Source organism: Pleuronectes platessa, chromosome 10 (assembly GCF_947347685.1).
Source record: "Pleuronectes platessa chromosome 10, fPlePla1.1, whole genome shotgun sequence".
Classification (NCBI taxonomy): domain Eukaryota; kingdom Metazoa; phylum Chordata; class Actinopteri; order Pleuronectiformes; family Pleuronectidae; genus Pleuronectes; species Pleuronectes platessa.
The window spans coordinates 4,412,049-4,435,848 of NC_070635.1; the positions used below are offsets into that span (position 1 = coordinate 4,412,049).

At 39.2% G+C, this 23,800-nt stretch overlaps 1 protein-coding gene and 1 long non-coding RNA gene across 2 annotated transcripts; both read right to left on the reverse strand.

Moving 5' to 3' along the window:
• Positions 1-1,326: 1,326 nt before the first annotated feature.
• Positions 1,327-3,938, reverse strand: LOC128449234 (uncharacterized). Its single transcript, XR_008339856.1, has 4 exons — positions 3,727-3,938; positions 2,906-2,979; positions 2,768-2,803; positions 1,327-1,960 (listed from the first exon to the last, which is right to left on the reverse strand). It is a non-coding gene; the product is annotated as an uncharacterized LOC128449234 (long non-coding RNA).
• A 14,530-nt stretch (positions 3,939-18,468) lies between these two features.
• LOC128449179 (sialic acid-binding Ig-like lectin 14) lies at positions 18,469-20,486 on the reverse strand. Its single transcript, XM_053432232.1, has 3 exons — positions 20,178-20,486; positions 19,421-19,828; positions 18,469-18,797 (listed from the first exon to the last, which is right to left on the reverse strand). The coding sequence occupies exons 1-3, from the start codon at positions 20,236-20,238 to the stop codon at positions 18,469-18,471; spliced, it is 798 nt and encodes a 265-aa protein (XP_053288207.1). The 5' UTR covers positions 20,239-20,486.
• Between the last annotated feature and the right edge of the window lie 3,314 nt (positions 20,487-23,800).

The window sequence follows — 23,800 nt, forward strand, 5'->3', positions numbered from 1 at the left end:
AATATGTTTTTTTATTTCATCAGGGTCTAATTCATGGTAGATTTATAGGTAGTGAACTAATTTATCAAAGGGAGAACAAAAACATGCAAACCTATGAAAACAATACATTGCATTACACAATTACACCACAAATTATACTATAAGAACACATATAACTGCTTAAAGTTAGATGGCTTCAATTTAATAGAATTGTACTTTAGTCTGATGGAAGAATTACAGAGATTTAAGTACTTTAGGTCATTAATTTCTCAGTTGCTACTGTTTCAACGGTCAGAAGAAATAATTCATGAAAAAAAACTGGACCACAGAAAAAATACATGTGAACAATTTACTTTTGCAATGATAGTTTTTTTATAGGAACATTCTGGTTTGATTTGTTTGGATGAAAAAAAAGTAGCAGCTGAAGTAAGTCGTCGGGGCAGGATTGGCATCGGTGTCACATGTTAACATGAGAGAACCACCAACTTTCACTTGGTTATCAGAAGAGCCACTGACAGAAATGCTCGTCTTCCTCGGCTTATCTGGAAAAAGGACCCAAGTGAAAAGACCTTTATCTCAACAACAGGTGAATCTGAAACAGAAGATTCTTTCAGGTTAATTCACAACCCAGATAGCAGACGGATGTGGGCCACTTCAGGAAATGATCCATCACTTCTGGTCTTCTCGTGGCCCAGGACAAATCTGGACCAAGACACTTGCTATGTGAGTGACGGTCCACTAAGAATGTAATATTGTGAATACTATGCAGAAGATTTTAGTTCAGAATTCAGATTAAAACAATACATGAAGACAAAGTTTGGGGACAAAGCTTTTGAAACAACAGCCCTGAGATTTAAGTACTTACGGTTATAAATTCCTGAGGTGCTGTTGTTTCAATTATCAGAAGTAAAATTAATGAAAAAACTGGATCACTGAAAAAATACATGAGAAGATTTTTCTGCTGCATTGACAAATTTTTTTATGGAAGATTTTTTCTGATTTGTTTGTTTAAAACATAAAGCCGCTGCTGAAACACTCAGAATCTTCTTTAAAGAAGGAACATTATGATTTTATTGTTTTTCTTCCCTCAGTGTCAACAACACATTTTCCTTTACATCAAGACCAGGTGAATTACGAGACATTTTTAATTGTTATTAAATGTATCTTCATATTTTGATGTGTTGTTACTATATATGTTATATCGGAAGCACTTTGTAACGTTGTTTTTAGAAGAGCTATTTAAATAAATCAAGTTATGACAACAGGCCACTTAAGTCATGTTGAATAGTAGAAGAAAGTCGAAAAATCGCAGTACAAAATACTCCATTACAAGTATAGGCCCTGATTTCATAATTTAAATAAGCAGCACAGTAGTTTATCAGGAGTATTCATTAAGTGGCAGAGTGGCACCACGTAACATTACTGGATCATTTTTATTGATAATTTATAGATTAAATTACTTTATATAGGGTCTGGTAGTTTATTCATATTGTCCAAGCTCTACAGAACTTAATCAAATAGACACATTTACTTTAGGTCATTCATTTCTCAGGTGCTATTGTTTCAACTGTCAGACGTAATAGTTGATAGAAAAACACATGAGAAAAGCTACTTTTGCATAAACAGATTTTTTAAAGGAAGATTTGGTTTGATCTGTTTGGTTGAAAAAAAAAGCAGCAGCTGAAACACTCACATTTCACCACCAACTCCTTCCACTTGCTGTCCTTTGAGCCCTCAGTGTTCTGGGCACAGCAGACGTACCAGCCAGCGTCGGATGAAGTCACTTTAAACTCGTGGGAGAGAGAGTTGATGGGTCGTGAATTAAGATTATTTTCAGGGATTATTTCAGCCTGATTAGTTGTATTGATCCACATCAAGGTGAGAGTTGACTGTGGGAAACTTTCAACAGTGCAGCTGATGGTGATGGTTTGACCGTCTGTGACCTCAGAACTCATAGACAGTATAGGTTCAGTGGGCGGGTCTGTAGAGAGGAAGCAGAATCTTCTTTAAAGAATGGACATTATGATTTTATTGTTGTTCTTCCCTCTAGTCTGTGTTATATAGGTTTCTTGTCAATGTAAAAGTTCTCTAGAGCAAAAGATCCAACAATCTGTGGTAAAGGGAGCTCCTCTCTTGAAGCTCCTTAACTCCTCTTCATCAGTCCAGCTGATATGAATTATTGTACAAAAGGACAAAGTTGGGGGACAAAGCTTTTGAAACAAGAGCCCTGAGGCTCTGAAACAGCCTGAACGAGGACATACTGCAGACTGAGTCAGGAGGTGAAAACAAACTTTTATCTTTCTTCATTCACTGATTTTACGTAGGTCTAGTTTTCTGTTCGTTTATTTATTCTTTTATGACAGATTTTTGTAGCCAAATTGATTGTGAAACTATGTAGAGTGAAGCTTTTTGTGCCAAACTGCTCTAGAGTCATAACTGATCTTGAAGAGTTCAAACCATCGACTAAAAGTGAAGTCAAAGTGTCTAGATCGCCACCTGGTGCCTGATTGCAGTATAAATCTCACCTCATGAATTTTTGTAAATGGGACATGGACCAAACTAAAAAGTCAAAATACACATCAACTAAAATGATTTCAAAGATGCATTCTGTCGTTTTATCAATGGTTTATGTTCAAATGTCCATTTTTCATGTACGTTAGGTTAATAATTATATTTCCACCCGGAGGAGCCTTGGTTGCTCGGGCAGGAAGGACACATTTGTGTACTGATTGTAATTTTATGTATATTCTGAAACATATTTCCATATTCAGATTTGTATTGTACATACATTTAACGGGACTTCCAGGGTCACTTGTAGAAACATCTGTCGGTGAAAACACAAGTGGAGAAGTCAGTTAATCTTTAATGCAAATGTTGGAAAAAAAACACCAACTTTATTTTCAAAATGGAAAAATAAAATCCTTACGTTTTATTAGGGCCAGAAAAACCAACCACGTGACTGTCTGAGCCTCCATCTCATGTGGGACTACAACTGGATTCCTGAAACAAATTAAAAATTAAAAGTGGATAAAAACATCTTAAGATCACATAACTTTCTCTATTTACTGTAAAACGTGTGATTATAAGTTATTTTTCAGCTTGTATCAGAATTTCCTTCTTCCTCTTTTCATTTCTTTTACTGACAGTTAGAGTTGTCTTTGTTTTGTTCCTCATGTCAAAATGGTTGTGAACTTGTGGTTTGAAAACACAAAATTCACCTCACCTCTATGCAGAATTAATCATTTATTCAAGGAAATTAAGTGTTTTTGTTAATCCCAGAGTTCAGTTTCTTTTTTACTTTAATAACTAAAGTATTGTTTATTTTCTGTTTTATTTTTTAATTTTATTTGAAATTAGCTTCTTGTCTGACTAACCTTTATTCAAAGAACCCAAAGAACACATATACAATATGTCGACTGGAAAAATAACAGTGTATTCATTACATTTACATTTTTTAACCTTAAGTCTGAAATATACAGTTTAAAAAGTCATATCTGTCTCTTTGGGTTCATCTCAGTCTTCAGGGAACTACGACGTCTGAAACTAATGTTTGAGTTTTCATTTGGAAAATTTTTTTTCAACTGACTGGAAGAAAAAGTGTTTTAAATTATTATAAATTTTATGAAAAAAAAATCATTTTGTTTGTAATCAGTGTATCTACTGTAAATACAACTTCTGAAACACTTTATTTTACTCTAGTAGATTAACATCATGAGGAGATAAATAACCATTGAAGCTTGTTCTTACCTCAGAGGACCCACTTGTATCAGTCTGTCACACACAGCCTCACTCCGAGAATGAGACTTTACAGAAAAAGGAAGTTTTCACACTTTGAAAGGGGATGCAAAGAAGTTATTATCATCCCCTGTCATGCAAGCCAGAAAACAGCTTCTTGTAGGTGTTATGATTACAGTGATGGAGTTTGCAGCTTCTCACGGTATCTGCACTCAGATGCTCTTCCCCCCACTTCCTCTATTAGTTGTTGTTTGTAGTGAAGTCTTGTTGATAGGCACAGAGCAGTTTTCATTACTTCATATTTATTTTGAGAATTCCTGCTCACATAGTATTCACAGTGTCTCTATTTAAAACTTCATCTAACAATGTGAAAACGTATCAAAAGGGTTTGTGGAGAGATGGATAAACATAAAAGTGCAGGTGAACAACACGTAAACAGGAAACATCTCACACAGAGAAAAGCATTTCACTCCCCGAGAGCTGCAGCCACGATCTTCTCAGCATCAGCCGCCATTTCATCAATGGCTCAGTTCAGAGCTTGCAGCATGGCGGTGAAGGAGCGGCTGGCATAACGGGCGTGTCTGGGCATGGCCGTCTCCACCAGCTTTGATGACACCGTGGCCAAGTTCTGTTCTGCCGCTGCCAGCCGCCGCTTCACTTCCCCTTTGGTAACCTCCCCTGACAGCGCACAGGTCCGCAGCCCTTTAAGTCTCTGGGGTTCCAGGCCTCGCTGCCGGGCCAGTCGCTCGACTGATTTGTCATCCAGGCACAGAGATAACTGAGCTTTTGTCAGGATCCACACCGCTACTCACGAGTCCACCATAGAAGCCACCAGGGGGACGGGAACGGCAGACATCCCAACAGATAGCGATGCAGAGGCCCATCGCGGAGCTTTGAAGGTCTCCTTTTTCTGGGGGACCAGGGCTGAGGTGAGCGTCGGGAGAGCCAAGAGAAGGGCTTGGGCTCGGATCTCTGGAAGGTCTTTGCCCAAGTCGTCCAACAGACTGCCCTTCCACAACTTATGACCCTTCACCTGTCTCTAGTTGTTCAGGAGAGCATGACCCAGACAAATACCTTCATCTGAAGTAACTTAATCAGCTCCATGCAGGTCCGGACCTCGGTATTATTTGAAAATGTGGGTATGTGGGTGGTGGGTGAGTGAGTAGGAGGTGGAGTGGATCATCTTCTGGTAAATATACAAGGTAACGTAGTGTTAACGTCTCCTGCTCGACCTCCAGACCGGAGTCGGTGACGTACAGGGGAGATGTCTGTTCTCCTCCCGGGCTGAAGCCGCTTCTCACTTCAGGGTTCACACCCTTCACTTTCTGCAGCAGTAGAGAAATAACAGAGAAGCTGTTGTATTTATTTTCCAACACACTGTAACTGACCTTGTCCATCTTTATACTTCTCTCTCTCTCTCTCTCTCTCTCTCTCTCTCTCTCTCTCTCTCTCTCTCTCTCTCTCTCTGGACCACTCACTCTCTTAAACACATTGAAGCTCTACCATTATAACAGGAGGCCAATTAGTGAATTGATGGACAGAATCTACTCTGCACTGTTACAATGTAAATATGTGAGCTGGGTTGTTGTGTTTCTTCTCTGAGACTCAAATGAAGAGATTTCTTCAGACACACTTTCCTTTGGGAAGGAACAAGAGGCTGAAGTCAAGCACAAGAGAGAAAGACAGAAAGGTGGTGATGATGAGAGACAAGGACCAGTGTTCCCACTGTTCCCACTCAGGGCAGTATTAGTGTTATATAACTGTGCTGTTGAATACAAAGAAAGAAAGTTCATAATTTGTTCCAACATATTTCATTTTATTTTGAGCAACAGAATATTTACATTTCATGTGTGTGGGTTTGAATTAAGTTCACAACACTGGAAAGCACAAAAAAAAACATTCAGCAGTGATTCTCAGCATTTCTTGTCTAACTGCATGTTATTTATATATATAGATTATATCAAAAGTTATTAATACAATCATTTTACACTCACATTATTTACATTTTAAGTTAAAATAAAAAACAAAATAAGGATTTTAACCGTTTATCCCTCACATTTAGCTTTGTTCACTATTTTCTCCAGAACCTTTAATTAACAGTTTTAAATATTGATATATTATATTTTAGCTCAGTAATGTAACTTCTGTGTCTTCTTGCTAACTTGTTTTAAAATATTCCTAATGGCAACACGGTTTAACACATGAACTCTTCAGACTCTCTGTGATGACTTATTGTGAATATAAACTTCCTCAGGCCCGAGGTAGCTGTAAAAAGCAGGAGGAGAACATCTCGGGTCAAATCCTGACGTTAGAGTAAAGACTCTCATCTTGGTGTGAGCTGCTGGAGTCTCTGTTGGTCGTCTGACGTTGGGGCGTCGCTGTGAATCTCACCTGTGGAAAGTTCAGCTCCACTTCACCTTCACTGGTGTGGTCGTCAAATAGATTTGGAGATGTTGGTGCACGTGCAGCTGCATCACTAATGTCATCATAGTCCCGCAGGCTCTCTGGTTCCTTCTAGGATGAGAGTGAAGGTAGTTTATCGTTTATTTGTGCTACAATTTCTGGATTAAATTCACCTAATAGCAAAATATACGGACTGATATAACAAAATGAGAGGTCACGGTTCCTGACCTTTTTAACTCGTGTTGGCTTGGACACCTTCGCATACACGGAGTCTTCTTCCACCTTTCTTTGCTTCTTCCTTGAAAAACAAATATCAACATGACATGTGCTGATTAATAACGACTTTGTTGTTCTGGTATTGTAACACAAAGATTAAATTCTCACTTCAGATTATTCTTAAAGTTCAGAGGAGCGTAGTTGACAGAATCCTCCTCGGTGTTTCCAGCTTTCTGTCTTGTGGGGTTTTGTGCAGAGGCAGCCTGAGCAGATGCAGACAGAAAACATCAGTGATTATCAAGCAGCAACTGAATCTCTTCATTCATGCTCTAAAATGGATGCTGTACAGGTTGTCTTTTCATCACTGGCCCCAGTATACTGAGATATAAGTGCACTGACAGACAGCTACTGACAGGGCAAACAGTGAGGGCAGGATATGGAAGAACAAGGAGGGAAAAGCAACAGCTTGAACAGTAAAAGACACATCTGCCTGTAGAGCCAGATTAATACTGATGATAGAAGATGGAAGGCAGTAGCTCTACATGGTCAATTTGAGGGGTTGAAGATATCCTGATAGATTATTTTATTGATAATTTTTAAAAATGATGTGCACATGTTGTTATCTTGTTTCAGATCCTTGCATCGTGTGTTCTCAAAATAAAACAAATAACAGATTCTGGGACTTTGGACGCTTTGTAATATCCCCATTAAAACATATTTGATAACATATTATTGAAATTATGACTTTAGAGCAGGGGTTTTCAACCAGGGGTCCGCGGCCCCCTGGTGGTCCGTGACGGCATTGCAGGGGGTCTGCGAAATTAACTTTGATATTTCAACACATTTCCAGATTACTCTAGAATATCATGAAAAATATCTAAAATAAGAGAAATATATCTAAAATAATATAAAGGTGATGAGGGGAACCTTGAAACCGGCTTGGGGCTAGAAACTGCAGGTAGTTTTCCCCTGTGCATGCGTGTTAAAGAGAGAGGTACAAGAGCGGTTGACCTAGGTAGAAAAACTCTCAGGAGGTGTTGGAGATGTAGTTTGTGTGATGGGAATTTTTGTTTTCCCAAAAAGAAGGCCCAAAAGGGCAGCATTAATAATGACAATATGAAATAAAACAAAAGAGTGAAAAACAAATACTTTGTAATGAGAAAAATGAATTGGCATAATAGCCAAAACAATTAATACTGCAATAACAGTCAACTTTACCACGTTCGCTGGTTGAGAAACAATTTCTTAGCAGAGTTATAACACTTACGTCTATCCAGTAGCAGTTCTCCCAACAGAATGAATAGACCAGCTTAAATCGGGCCTAAGCACGCCCCTACAGTTGGCACAAACCATGATTGTTATTGATCACCGTTACTTTAACGTTCTCTCAACATGTCAGCTACATGTCTGTACATTTAGGTCATGAACGTTATATATTGATGTACATATGGTTCTGAGATGTAGTACAACTACAAACTGCATTTTAATTATGTTTTCAATTCGTAAGCACTGAAAATCAACCATTTTCGTTGTTTTTTAAAGAGATTTTTCTAGATTTGTTAACTAGATATATCTAGATTTGCTTTAGAGTATTTAGAAGAATCAGTAGTTTTACAGCTGTAACAGGGTAGAAGTGACGAGGCAGAGGCTTAAATATCCTGAATCTTAAACTTGTAATCTCCTTAATCACTGTTTCCTACGATTTCAATATACATAAAGCCAATTAGATATAAATGTTGAAGTTTCAACAACTGGTTGTTAAATAATTTAAAAATCGATTGTGCTACGACACGGTTCTGACAACAGGCCACCATGACTAGACACTTTGAATTAAACTCTTTTTAATATAAATCTTCTTGAGTTTTACTAAAGTCTCTGTTTAAAGACTGTTTTAACTTATTGTTTTCTAGTTCAAAGTGTTGTCTCAACCCGGGACTCACCTGGGGCAGATTCAAAATGCTGTAAACAAGGTTGATGTCGGTCGGAGGCCTGTGGAATATAAAAGATATGTAAGAATAAACATATGCATACAGAGTGAATGACTATTATAAATAACAGGGCAGACTTTCATTGTGCTATTCATGTCGGAGGATATAGAAAATAAATGGATGCTTTGACTATAGTATGAGCAGCAGTCCATGTCTGACTCTGTCCCACATGATGATCCTTGTCCTGGGTGGGGACAGTGTGTTGAGTGGGTGTGGTCGTACGTGCTGTCTGGAAGAGGCTGGTGTTCAGGGGCGTCTGGACGACTCAACTGCTCCGAAAAACCAGAAGGGGATTTGGTGTTTGTTGTTCCTTGTTGAATAGATTTTTTCCTCCTGAGTCTGAAAACATAGAGGGACATGATGTGGTTACACATGCCAGACCATCTCTGAAATGTATTTATTTAATCAAATGCACTTCTTATTCATTCACCTTAAAACTATGACGATTAAAATGATAATCATCAGGACAAATAGAGCAGGAACGAGGAACTTCAGGATGTGCAGAGAGTTTCCTGTGGCTAAAAGAGAGAGCATCATATCGAGCTTCACCTTTGGCTACCGAAATCAAATCATTTACTCCTTGATTCTTATTTTGTTTTTGTGCGAAGGATGTAGGAAATGGGACGTACAGATGGACAACCAGAAAACATGATCTGATACAAACCTCCCACATGTCTCCTGAGCAATAAAACACACAGTTATAAGGTCTTGAAATTCACTCACGTTCAAACAGATGGACGGGATCAGACAAACTTTGATCTACTTCATTTTCTGCGATGCAGTAGTAGACTCCTGACTGGTTTGAGTACACTGTGTGGTTTTGATGCTCTGACATGAGTTCATCCTGTTCCTCTCCCTGACTCTTCCTGTACCATGAGCAGTGTTGGACTGGGGGAAAGCTGTGACTGAAGCAGCTCAGCATCACGGAGCTCCTCCCGTCAAGCTCCTGCTTCTCTGCCGACTCCGTGATGTGTGTGTGTTTTGAAACGTATTTTCGCACCAGTTAATGGGCATTGAAACAATAAAAGATAAAACAGACTGGCTTTAGATTCTCCTGATGAAACTTTCAATTTGTCTCTCAGCAATTTCTCTTCCTAGCAAAGGGTTAACCCGAACAGCCACTGATTTTAGGTAAGTGTTCCATTTTTTTACGTATTTCTGATCAGGTTTGCTAAACCTTATTTTGAATGACATCATATTGTGGAGTAATGTTTTCTTCTTTTTGGAACCAGCACGTCTGATCAGTATTTACTTTATACACAGTAATGTAGAATATATCCTCCTTGTTTATCCATTCACCATCACAAGTGCATTAGTCCATGTGATCCGCGATGGAAGGAAACCTTCAACACTTCATTTCAGAGTCAGAGTCTCGCTCTCACTAACATATTTTGGGTTATTCTGACTTCCTTCACATCTACGATAGATAAACACACGTTGCACAGTTATATAATGTGGTTAAGAACAAAGTTTCTTGTTGTAAAATCAGCCCCTCAGAAATGAAGTAGTTCTACTCACAGCTCACACTCAGAGTCGCCGTCTCCTCTGTGCTCACGTTTCCTTGGAAGAGGACCGTGCAGGTGATGTTGGTTCCATGATGTTCAGCTGAAGGGGAGAAGGACAGAGTCGAGCTGCGTCTCTTAGCGAACTCAGTCACATTCTCAGTTTTGAAGGCCGTGATGTTTCCTCTGAGGTCAGCGTCGCTCTCTCCTCTTCCTCGCCACCTCCAGGTGAATGCAGGTTCAGATCCAGAGCAGAGACCAGGAGCAGTGCAGGTCAGTGTGGTCGGCTGTCCTTCAGTCAGAGGTGGAATCATCACTGTGGGCCTCTGACTCAGACCTGATGGGAGACCAGTTCATGAATGGAGTCAGATCAGAACGTCATCATTCCCTTCATTCACATTTTTTTTAAATGGGGCAACGATAGGAATCTGCATCAGCTAAACAACGGCCAAAATTACTTTATGTCCCACCCATAGACTGTGAATAAAGATGGACGACATGAAAGCTCCACTAAAGTGAAGCCAAATTCCCTTGATCACCCTCTGGTGGTTGCCACCTCCATGTTAGTAAATGGGACATGGATCAAAAACTCAAACTTCACCTTAAATTAACTTTTCACAAGAACTGTTTCCATCACTTCCAGGAGATCATATCACACTGATGTTTGTTAAATTGCAAATTCTTCAGAAAGTTTGTTTCTAATACGTTTTTTGGTGTTAGCCTCTGTAACGGGATGAAAACTCTTAATTGGTCTTACAATCGGTTGAGCCCATGTACTGACAGGACTTTGACACCACTCTACATCACAACATCTCTACTGTGCAAACTTTGACACCAAAAGTGCAACGTGGCATCACACGTATTTTGTACAACGGAAGGAAATGGAGAAGTGTTGTTCATGTTTATTTGCAGCCTATGGCCCAGAAACACCAAACATGTCATACAGCAGGATGGTTCATACCTTTAACAGAGACAGTTGCTCTTTGGAGGAATTTAAATGAACCTGAACTCGGTAAAGTGTTAACTCTGAGTTTATATGCTCCAGAGTCCGACTCCTTCAGGTCATTGACGATGATGCTGCAGTTTTTCTTGCTCACATCAGACTCCAGCAGTGACACTCGTCCTTTAAACTCCGACTGAACCTTATTGCTGAAGGTGTTACTGTGGAAAATCATGTCTCCATCACCACATTTCTGTTTGGTCGATTCACATTTAAACCAAACTATATGTGAGATGTTGATATCCTCAGGAACAGTGAAGGAGCATGGTATCACGACACAGAGTCCGGCCTCCGCTGTTATTTCTCCTTCAACTAGAGTGATACAGTAATCCTTCAACCGACAACTTGTTCTCCCCCACACTGAAGAACCTGTTAATGCAAACATTAAGAGAAAAACAGGGAGAGAGATTATTTAAACTTTTAAAATATACCAAAAAAGAAGAAAGGCTACTTAAAAAAAAATAGAACATGTGAATCTGTCAGTTTTACACAGTTTTATATATATATATGAAATGATGTCAGCAAACACGACACAGTGGAATTCCAATAATCAACGTATAATACTTTGGAAAACAAATGTATAGTTGAAATCCTAATCCCAAATTAAAACCTTGTCAGTAGCAAATTGTTTTAATGGCAAACTATTTCCACCTATTTTCTTCAAAACCATAAAGTTGGCATATAAGTAAAATAAAAAGTGAATACCTGTCTCAGCATTGCTGACTCTCACAGAGAAAAGCAGAGTCGCCCAGATGAGAACAAACATCTCTTCTTCTTCTTCTTCCTCCAACGTACCTGACACAGAAAATACAGTAACGAAACCAGAGGACAGTCTACCATCGAAATCATCGTCTTAAAAAAGGATGTTGCACGTTTGGATTTTCCTTGAGTCGCTCTTTTAGGAGAACAAGCAGCAGCTCTGAATCGATTTACATCTCACACCTTCACTTCACCAGCAGAGCCAGGAATGAGGCAAAGATGGTTACATAAACCTTTACATTTCAGAATATTATATATGTCAAGCATTAGTTAAATGTTGTATTTACCTTCTGTCTCACTCTCTCTCTGTTTCTGCTCTGAAGTGACTTCTGCTCTTGTTGCTTCTCTGTCTACTCCCCAATTATCACACTCAACCGTTTAAGGAAGTCACTGCTGAGAAATGTTTTTCCTGTGCACATCGACAGGCTTTTACACACTGTGATGTGTAAGAGGCTGGAACACCATATTTGTCTTTGTGTATTTTAATAGGAGCTTTCTGCAGAAAGGATCAACAAAGAGAGTCACAGGGATCTCAGTGAAGATGGAGAACAGTCAAATGCAAGGATCTTATATAGAAGAACTAAGGCCGTTTGTCCAAGCCAGTTCAGACTGGTTCTGTAGGCCAAGTTTGAGACAGGAAATAGTTTTCTCAGTTGTTAACACACAAAAAGCGAAAATTCTGCACAATTTGCACAACCTTCACTTCATGTACCAATCGCTCGACCCAATTTGGCACCACTTCACACTCCCTTATCTGCATCAGACTCTGACTTTCCTTCTTTACACTCTGATGTCAATTACACATCACCTTGTTGTCAAAACACTACACACAATGTTCAGTTGTTGCACACACTTCTCAAGTAAAATCTCAAAGCATCAACCTACAACACACAAATACTCAAATCTCTAAACATTCAGGTCTGTTGAGCAATTTCACAGCATTTACACAGCTGAACAGGACACTGACATTGTAGATATGGTTCGTGAGAACAACTCTATCACACTCAGACAAATAAAAACTAGGATCCTGGCTGACCATGCTACATTTAGAAACGTCCAGACCCTCAGCCTCTCTACATTGGACCGTATTCTTCATAGGAATGCCATGTGGATGAAACAAGTGTTCAGGGTCCCATTAGAACGGAACACAGGCATCAAGGAGTTATGGTGAGAGTTTGTACTTGTAAGTACCAACATTCAGCACTGACACATGCATGTATTGTACCTGTAATCCAATATTGTTCCTTTTCTACAGTGTCTCACTGTAGCCCACTGTGTTGACCTCTCTGTGTCCATACTGTAACTTGCATTCTCATGCTGATCCAGGAGCATGACACAGCTCATGTGTTGTACCAGTACATCTTTATTGATGAGGTGGGATTCAACCTGGTGAAGAGGAGGTGGGGGAGAAACGTCATTGGCCAGCGGGCCATTGTTGAGGTCCCCGGTCAGTGTGGTGGGAACATCACAATGTGTGCTGCAATGAATCCCCATGGGATGTTGCACCGTCACACCCACCTAGGGGCCTATAACGCTGCCCGTCTCCTCACTTCCTGGATGGCCTGCATGACCTGCTGGTACCACCTGACCAGACAGATGACCCACAGTGGATCAATCACGTTGTCATCCGGGACAATGTGAGCTTTCAAATGTGGGAGTAGTTCCAGGACCACCCACATTTTTCCATTCTATACCTTCCACCTTATTTTCCTTTCCTGAATCCTATTGAGGAATTATTTTCAGCTTGGAGGTGGAAGGTATATGAACGGAACCCACAGGACCGGGTCCCACTGCTCCAGGCCATGGAGGAGGCCTGTGGCTACGTGAGTGTCGAGGCCTGTCAGCATTGTGTGTGTGAGGTTTTTAGTTTTCTGTGTGCAGTTTTGAGAAAGCCGTTATTGTTTTGAAAAACGTGTGTTAAAAATTGTGAAAAACTGTAATTTTTGTGAAGGGGGGGGGGGGGGGGGGGTTGAGCAGGCCGGTTTACTGTACTGTTCTCTGTGTGTCCCGAAATAAACCTTTTTATGCTGCATATTTGTGTGCTGTTTTATGTTTGACTATGAAAAGAGTAGGCCTACACTGAGACATTTTACAAAAGGAGAAATGACTCATTCTCCAGAGTCATTGTCATTCATATGGTGTGTTCCATTTTGATGATTGTGTTTTCAATTTTGCACTTCAGTGTGCTGTAAATGCTTGATAGTGTGCAAGCAAATGCTTAGTTGTGTGTTCTCAATGAATGGTATGTGTGTGTCATTTGAAAATATGGCTGTGTGTACCAAATGAAAACACGAGTTCCATTTTGTGAACAGGTAAGAGATTTGATGGCAAAGAGTCATCTTGCAAAGGGAGTGTCAGGTTTAGCATTTTGTGTGTGAGGTTTTCAGTTGTCTGTGTGCAGTTTTGAGAAAGCCGTTATTGTTTTGAAAAACGTGTGTTAACAATTGTGAAAAACTGTAAGAAGACATTTAGAAACATTACACCTCAGTCACATGCAGGCACGTGCATAGACATTTTGGGCGGCAGGTGCTCAAACCAAAAAAAAGGGCACCCATTGCCAAAATTATTTATGAAGTTAAAAATAATAATAATAAATAAATAGTAGAACAGTAAAACTGCCTTTAAATTCTCTGCCTGTCTGCCTGTCTGTCTGTCTGTCTGTCTGTCTGTCTGTCTGTCTGTCTGTCTGTCAGTATCTCTCTCCCTGTCTCTAGTGAGCGCCGCCGAGCATGTCGGGGCGAAATTTGTGCACGTGCCTGCTCACATGCATGTGTTCTTTTTCAAGACGTAATTTAAGGTTTAAATGGTCCGTTGATAGAAAATAGAAATGCAGCACTGTGACATGTTCACAAATCCAACAATAATGTCAATAAACTTAAAGTTCATCATTTGTTCCAACATATTTCATTTTATTTTGAGCAACAGGATATTTACATTTCATGTGTGTGGGTTTGGATTAAGTTCACAACACTGGAAAGCACAAAAAAAAAACATTCAGCAGTGATTCTCAGCGTTTCTTATCTAACTGCATTTCATTTATGTATATATAGATTATATAAAAAGTTATTAATAAAATAATTTTACATTTTAAGTTGCAAAATAAGGATTTTAACCGTTTACCCCTCACATTTAGCTTTGTTCACTATTTTCTCCAGAACCTTTAATTAACAGTTTTAAATATTGATATATTATATTTAAGCTCAGTAATGTAACTTCTATGCCTTCTTTCTAACTAGTTTTAAAATACTCCAAATGGCAACACGATTTAACACATGAACTCTTCAGACTCTCTGTGATGACTTATTGTGAATATAAACTTCCTCAGGCCCGAGGTAGCTGTAAAAAGCAGGACGAGAACATCTCGGGTCAAATCCTGACGTCAGAGTATTAACTCTCATCTTGGTGTGAGCTGCTGGAGTCTCTGTTGGTCGTCTGACGTCGGGGCGTCGCTGTGAATCTCACCTGTGGAAAGTTCAGCTCCACTTCACCTTCACTGGTGTGGTCGTCAAGTAGATTTGGAGATGTTGGTGCACGTGCAGTTGCATCACTAATGTTTTCATAGTCCTGCAGGCTCTCTGGTTCATTCTAGGATGAGAGCGGAGGTAGTTTATAGATTATTTGAGTGACACTCTCTGGATGTAAGTCACAATAAAGTTCATACAAGACTCACATCTGATTCATTTAGGACTTACAGACATTTTCCTTGATTTAATTGTTTTGTTTGTTGCACAGAATAAATGGGTGAAGTGGAGGTTTCATCTTCTGACGATTTTTGTTTCCTCTAACCACATGATTATCAAGCAGCAACTGAATCTCTTCATTCAGGCTCTAAAATGGATGCTATACAGGTTGTCTTTTAAATAATGGCCCCAGTATACTGAGATATAAGTCTAATGATAGACAGCTACTGACAGGGCAAACAGTGAAGGCAGGATATGGAAGAACAAGGAGGGAAAAGCAACAGCTTGAACAGTAAAAGACACATCTGCCTGTAGAGCCAGATTAATACTGATGATAGAAGATGGAAGGCAGTAGCTCTACATGGTCAATTTGAGTGGTTGTAGATATCATGATAGATTATTTATCATTTTAAAATCTAATGTGCACATGTTGTTGTTTTTTTTTCAGATCCTTGGATCTTGTGTTCTTAACATAAAATTAACAAAACATTCTGGGACTTTGGAGGCTTTGTAATATCACCAATAAAACATATTTGATTACATATTATTGAAATTATGACATAATTTAGAGTATTTAGAAGAATTAGTAGTTTTACAGCTGTAACAGGTCAGAAGTGATGAAGCAGAGTCTTAAATATCCTAAATCGTATACCTGTACTCTCCATCATCACTGTTTGCTATGATTTCCAATATAAAAATAGTCAATTAGAAATAGATTTTTAAGATCAAACAAATGTGTCATTACCGAAAAACCAGAAGGGGATTCATTGTTTGTTGTTCCTTGTTGAACAGATTTCCTCCAGTATCTGAAAACATAGAGGGACATGATGTGGTAAAACAAGCCAGACCATCTCTGAAATGTATTTATTTAATTTGATCAAATGCACTTCTTATTCATTCACCTTAAATTTACCACAATTACACTGATAATCATCAGGAGAAGTAGAGCAACAATGAGGAACCTCAGGTTCTCCAGATAGTCTCCTGTGGTCAGAAGAGAGAGAGCATCATATAGACACTGAGTTGTGAACATGGAGAATTAGTTTAAACTTTATTCCTTGTGCAGATATTTATTTAAGACTGAACTAGAAATACTGTTCTGTAGTTGTTTACCTCCATCAACCAAGATTCTGATGAGGCCACTGTGACCTTTGACCACTGATATCTAATCACTTCACAGTTTTGAGTTCTCATTGAAAGTTGAGGAATTTCTCTAAAGGCGGTTTTGTAAAATGACTTTCAAGAGGACAAAATACGTGTTTTGTGAGGCCGCTTGTGATCTTGACCTTTGACCTTTGACTGCCAAATCAAATCACTAACTCCTTGAGTCTAATTGTGTGTTTGTCCCCTCAAGGCGTTACGTGGGTATTGCTTTTACAAGGCAAAAGTATGCTTTGTGAATTCACAGTTTTGTGAGGACACAATCTTAACCTTTGACCTCCACATTCTTATAATTTCATTCCTGAATCACACTGAACATTTACATTTTAAGTTGAAAGAAATTCCATCAAGACCTTCTGGAGATGTCACGTTCACAAACATAGGACTTACTGACGGACAACCAGAAAACATGATCTGATATAAACCTCCCACATGTCTCCTGAGCAATAAAACACACAGTTATAAGACCTTGAAATTCACTCACGTTCAAACAGATGGACGGGATCAGACAAACTGTGATCTACTTCATTTTGAGCGATGCAGTAGTAGACTCCTGACTGGTTTGAGTACACTGTGTAGTTTTGATGCTTGGACACAATTTCCATCCTCTCCTCTCCCTGACTCTTCCTGTACCATGAGTAGTGTTGGACTGGGGGAAAGATGTGACTGAAGCAGCTCAGCATCACGGAGCTCCTCCCGTCAAGCTCCTGCTTCTCTGCCGACTCCGTGATGTGTGTGTGTTTTGGAGAAACTAGCCGGGAAATTCAGGAGAAAAGACAACGTCATTTTCTGAACATCATCAAATATCAAACATGAATAACACAACAAATCTTTAAAGCCAGACTGAGAAGAATGTGAAACTTTAAATGGGAGGATAAAACAGACTGGCTTCAGATTCACCTGGTGAAACTTCCAATTTTTTTCTCAACAATTTCTCTTTGAAAAAAACTACAGATACTGATTTAATGTTACTGTTCCTTTTTTTAACTTATTTTTTAGCAGGTTTGCTAAACGTTACATTGAATGATTTGTCCAAAAAGTCTATCTGAAATAGATTTTTGAAGTATAAACGACTTGAAATGTCGTTAAATAATAAACAAAGCTTTTGTACTAAGACAAAGTTTGGGAACAGAGTTTTAGAAATAAGAACCAGGAAGCTCTGCAACACCCTGACTAGCTTAAAACTAAAACTAATACTTTTATCTTACTTCGCTGTATAATTTACATACTTCTAGTTTTTATTCTTTTATTTTTTATTTTTGAAAAAAATTTTATTTGTTTTTTAATTTATATTCATATTTTGATGTGTTTTTACTTTTTTTGTTATTTGGGAAGCACTTTGTAACGTTGTTTTGAGAAGTGCTATTTAAATAAATCAAGTTATGACAACAGGCCACTTAAGTCATGTTGAATAGTAGAAGAAAGTCGACCTCAGACCTCATAGACAGTATAGGTTCAGTGGGCGGGTCTGTAGAGAGGAAGCAGAATCTTCTTTAAAAAAGGCACTTTATGATTTTATTGTTGTTCTTCCCTCTAGTCTGTGTTACATAGGTTTCTTGTCAATGTAAAAGTTCTGCAGAGCAAAATATCCAACAATCTGTGGTAAAGGGAGCTCCTCTCTTGCAGCTCCTAAACTCATCTTCATCAGTCCAGCTCATACGATTTAATGTACTAAGAAAAAGTTGGGGGGACAAAGCCTTTGAAACAAGAGCCCTGAGCTCTGCTGTGACATTAAAGATAGAGAGAGTGGCAGTTCCTCTTTCTTCTTCATAATAGAGCAAGTCATTGATTGTGGTTTTCTGCAGAGTTGTTCCTGTTCCATTTCTGCTGCTTTGGTCAAAAACTTTATTCCACGTGATCAACGTTTGAAGGAAACCTTCAACACTGCACTTCAGAGTCAGAGTCTCGCTCTCACTAACACATTTTGGGTTAATCTGACTTCCTTCACATCTACGATAGATAAACACACGTTGCACAGTTATATAATGTGGTTAAAGCACAAAGTTTCTTGTTGTAAAATTCAGCCCCTCAGAAATGAAGTAGTTCTACTCACAGGTCACACTCAGAGTTGCCGTCTCCTCTGTGCTCACGTTTCCTTGGAAGAGGACCGTGCAGGTGATGCTGGTTCCGTGATGTTCAGCTGATGGGGAGAAGGACAGAGTCGAGCTGCGTCTCTTAGCGAACTCAGCCACATTCTCAGTTTCGAAGGCCGTGATGTTTCCTGTGAGGTCAGCGTCGCTCTCTCCTCCTCCTCGCCACCTCCAGGTGAATGTAGGTTCAGATCCAGAGCAGAGACCAGGAGCAGTGCAGGTCAGTGTGGTCAGCTGTCCTTCAGTCAGAGGTGGAATCATCACTGTGGGCCTCTGACTCAGACCTGATGGGAGACCAGTTCATGAATGGAGTCAGAACAGAACGTCATCATTCCCTTCATTCACATTTTTTTAAATGGGGCAACGATAGGAATCTGCATCAGCTAAACAACGGCCAAAATTACTTTATGTCCCACCCATAGACTGTGAATAAAGATGGACGACATGACAGCTCCACTAAAGTGAAGCCAAATTCCCTAGATCACCCTCTGGTGGTTGCCACCTCCATGTTAGTAAATGGGACATGGATCAAAAACTCAAACCTCAACTCAAATGAACTTTTCACAAGAACTGTTTCCGTCACTTCCAGGAGATCATATCACACTGATGTTTGTTAAATTGCAAATTCTTCAGAAAGTTTGTTTCTAATACGTTTTTTGGTGTTAGCCTCTGTAACGGGATGAAACATCTTAATTGGTCATACAATCGGTTGAGCCCATGTACTGACTGGACTTTGACACCACTCTACATCACAACATCTCTACTGTGCAAACTTTGACACCAAAAGTGCAACGTGGCATCACACGTATTTTGTACCATGGAAGGAAATGGGGAAGTGTCGTTCATGTTTATTTGCAGCCTATGGCCCAAATACACCAAACATGTCATACAGCAGAATGGTTCATACCTTGAACAGAGACAGTTGCTCTTTGGAGGAAATTAAATGAACCTGAACTCGGTAAAGCTTCAACTCTGAGTCGATATGTTCCAGAGTCCGACTCCTTCAGGTCATTGACGATGATGCTGCAGTTTTTCTTGCTCACATCAGACTCCAGCAGGGACACTCGTCCTTTAAACTCCGACTGAACCTGATCGCTGAAGGTGCTACTGTTGAAAAATATGTCTTTTTCACCACATCTCTGTCCAGCCGGGTCACATTTAAACCAAACTATATGTAAGACTTTGATATCCTCAGGAACAGTGAAGGAGCATGGTATCACGACACAGAGTCCGGCCTCCGCTGTTATTTCTCCTTCAACTAGAGTGATACAGTAATCCGTCAACCGACAACTTTGTTTCCCCCACACTGAAGAACCTGTTAATGCAAACATTAAGAGAAAAACAGGGAGAGAGATTATTTAAACTTTTAAAATATACCAAAAAAGAAGAAAGGCTACTTAAAAAAAATAGAACATGTGAATCTGTCAGTTTTAAACAGTTTTATATATATATATATATATATATATATGAAATGAGGTCAGCAAACACGACACAGAAGAATTCCAATAATCAACGTATAATACTTTGGAAAACAAATGTATAGTTGAAATCCTAATCCCAAATTAAAACCTTGTCAGTAGCAAATTGTTTTAATGGCAAACTATTTCCACCTATTTTCTTCATAACCATAAAGTTGGCATATAAGTAAAATAAAAAGTGAATACCTGTCTCAGCATTGCTGACTCTCACAGAGAAAAGCAGAGTCGCCCAGATGAGAACAAACATCTCTTCTTCTTCTTCTTCCTCCAACGAACCTGACACAGAACATACAGTAACGGAACCAGAGGACAGTCTACCATCGAAATCATCGTCTTAATAAAGGATGCTGCACGTTTGGATTTTCCTCTTTTAGGAGAACAAGCAGCAGCTCTGAATCGATTTACATCTCACACCTTCACTTCACCAGCAAAGCCAGGAATGAGGCAAAGATGGTTACATAAGCCTTTACATTTCAGAACATTATATAAGTCAAGTATTAGTTAAATGTTGTATTTTACCTTTCTCTCTCCCTCTCTCTCTGTTTCTGCTCTGAAGTGACTTCTGCTCTTGTTGCTTTTCTGTCTACTCCCCAATTATCACACTCAACAGTTTAAGGAAGTCACTGCTGAGAAATGTTTTTCCTGTGCACATCGACAGGCTTTTACACACTGTGATGTGTAGGAGGCTGGAACACCATATTTGTCTTTGTGTATTTTAATAGGAGCTTTCTGCAGAAAGGATCAACAAAGAGAGTCACAGGGATCTCAGTGAAGATGGAGAACAGTCAAATGCAAGGATCTTATATAGAAGAACTAAGGCCGTTTGTCCGAGCCAGTTCAGACTGGTTCTGTAGGCCAAGATTGAGACAGGAATTAGTTTTCTCAGTTGTTAACACACAAAAAGCGAATATTCGGCACAATTTGCACAACCTTCACTTCATGTACCGATCACTCGACCCAATTTGGCACCACTTCACACTCCCTTATCTGCATTAGAGTCTGACTTTCCTTCTTTACACTCTGATGTCAATTACACATCACCTTGTTGTCAAAACACTACACACAATGTTCAGTTGTTGCACACACTTCTCAAGTAAAATCTCAAAGCATCAACCTACAACACACAAATACTCAAATCTCTAAACATCCAGGTCTGTTGAGCAATTTCACCGCATTTACACAGCCGAACAGGAAACTGAAACTGTAGATATGGTTCGTGAGAACAACTCTATCACACTCAGACAAATAAAAACTAGGATCCTGGCTGACCATGCTACATTTAGAAACGTCCAGACCGTCATTGGACTGTATTCTTCATAGGACTGCCATGCTGATGAAACAAGTGTTCAGGGTCCCATTAGAACGGAACACAGGCATGAAGGAGTTATGGTGAGAGTTTGTGCTTGTAAGTTCCAACATTCAGCACTGACACATGCATGTATTGTACCTGTAATCCAATATTGTTCCTTTTCTACAGTGTCTCACTGTAGCCCACTGTGTGGACCTCTCTGTGTCCATACTGTAACGTACATTCTCATACTGTCTGAATCAGCGGATCCAGGCGCATGACACAGCTCATGTGTTGTACCAGTACATCTCTATTGATGAGGTGGGATTCAACCTGGTGAAGAGGAGGTGACGGGGCAGAAACGTCATTGGCCAGCGGGCCAGTGTTCAGGTCCCCGGCCAGCGTGGTGGGAACATCACAATGTGTGCTGCAATGAATCACCATGGGATGTTGCACCGTCATGCCCAGCTAGGGGCCTATAACGCTGCCCGTCTCCTCGTCTTCCTGGATGGCCTGTTCGTTTATTTATTCTTTTATGACAGATTTTTGTAGCCAAATTGATTGTGAAACTATGTAGAGTGAAGCTTTTTGTGCCAAACTGCTCTAGAGTCATAACTGATCTTGAAGAGTTCAAACCATCGACTAAAAGTGAAGCCAAAGTGTCTAGATCGCCACCTGGTGCCTGATTGCAGTATAAATCTCACCTCATGAATTTTTGTAAATGGGACATGGACCAAACTAAAAAGTCAAAATACACATCAACTAAAATCTCAAAGATGCATTCTGTCGTTTTATCAATGGTTTATGTTCAAATGTCCATTTTTCATGTACGTTAGGTTAATAATTATATTTCCACCCGGAGGAGCCTTGGTCCTCGGGCAGGAAGGACACATTTGTGAACTGATTGTAATTTTATGTATATTCTGAAACATATTTCCATATTCAGATTTGTATTGTATATACATTTAACGGGACTTCCAGGGTCACTTGTACAAACATCTGTCGGTGAAAACACAAGTGGAGAAGTCAGTTAATCTTTAATGCAAATGTTGGAAAAAAAACACCAACTTTATTTTCAAAATGGAAAGATTTTGAAAATAAAGTTGGCCCTAATAGTTTTATTAGGGCCAGAAAAACCAACCACGCGACTGTCTGAGCCTCCATCTCATGTGGGACTACAACTGGATTTCTGAAAAAAATTAAAAATTAAAAGTGGATAAAAACATTTTAAGATCACATAACTTTCTCTATTTACTGTAAAACGTGTGATTATAAGTTATTTTTCAGCTTGTGTCAGAATTTCCTTCTTCCTCTTTTCATTTCTTTTACTGACAGTTAGAGTTGTCTTTGTTTTGTTCCTCATGTCAAAATGGTTGTGAACTTGTGGTTTGAAAACACAAAATTCACCTCACCTCTATGTAGAATTATTCATTTATTAAAGGAAATTAAGTGTTTTTGTTAATCCCAGAGTTCAGTTTCTTTTTTCCTTTAATAACTAAAGTATTGTTTATTTTCTGTTTTCTTTTTTAATTTTATTTGACATTAGCTACTTGTCCGACTAACTTTTATTCAAAGAACCCAAAGAACACATATATAATATGTCGACTGGAAAAATAACAGTGTATTCATTACATTTACATTTTTTAACCTTTAGTCTGAAATATACAGTTTAAAAAGTCATATCTGGCTCTTTGGGTTCATCTCAGTCTTCAGGGAACTACGACGTCTGAAACTGATGTTTGAGTTTTCATTTGGAAAAAAGTTTTTCAACTGACTGGAAGAAAAAGTGTTTTAAATTATTATAAATTTTATGAAAAAAAAATAATTTTGTTTGTAATCAGTGTATCTACTGTAAATACAACTTCTGAAACAATTTATTTTACTCTAGTACAGTGGATCCCAAACTTTATACAGTCCCGTACCCCTTCAGACATTCAATCTCCAGGTCGAACCCCCCGCAACGCGTGCGATAGGACACGAAAGATGTTGAGCTATGCAAAACGCAAATCAAATATTTCCCTGCGTACCCCCTGAACCACTTCGCGTACCCCTGGGGGTACACGTACCCCAGTTTGGGAACCAATGCTCTAGTAGATTAACATCATGAGGAGATAAATAACCATAGAAGCTTGTTCTTACCTCAGAGGACCCACTTGTATCAGTCTGTCACACACAGCCTCACTCTGAGAATGAGACTTTACAGAAAAAGGAAGTGTTCACCCTTTGAAAGGGGATGCAAAGAAATGATTATCATCCCCTGTCATGCAAGCCAGAAAACAGCTTCTTGTAGGTGTTATGATTACAGTGATGGAGTTTGCAGCTTCTCACAGTATCTGCACTCAGATGCTCTTCCCCCCACTTCCTCTATTAGTTGTTGTTTGTAGTGAAGTCTTGTTGATAGGCACAGAGCAGTTTTCATTACTTCATATTTATTTTGAGAATTCCTGCTCACATAGTATTTACAGTGTCTCTATTTAAAACTTCATCTAACAATGTGAAAACGTATCAAAAGGGTTTGTGG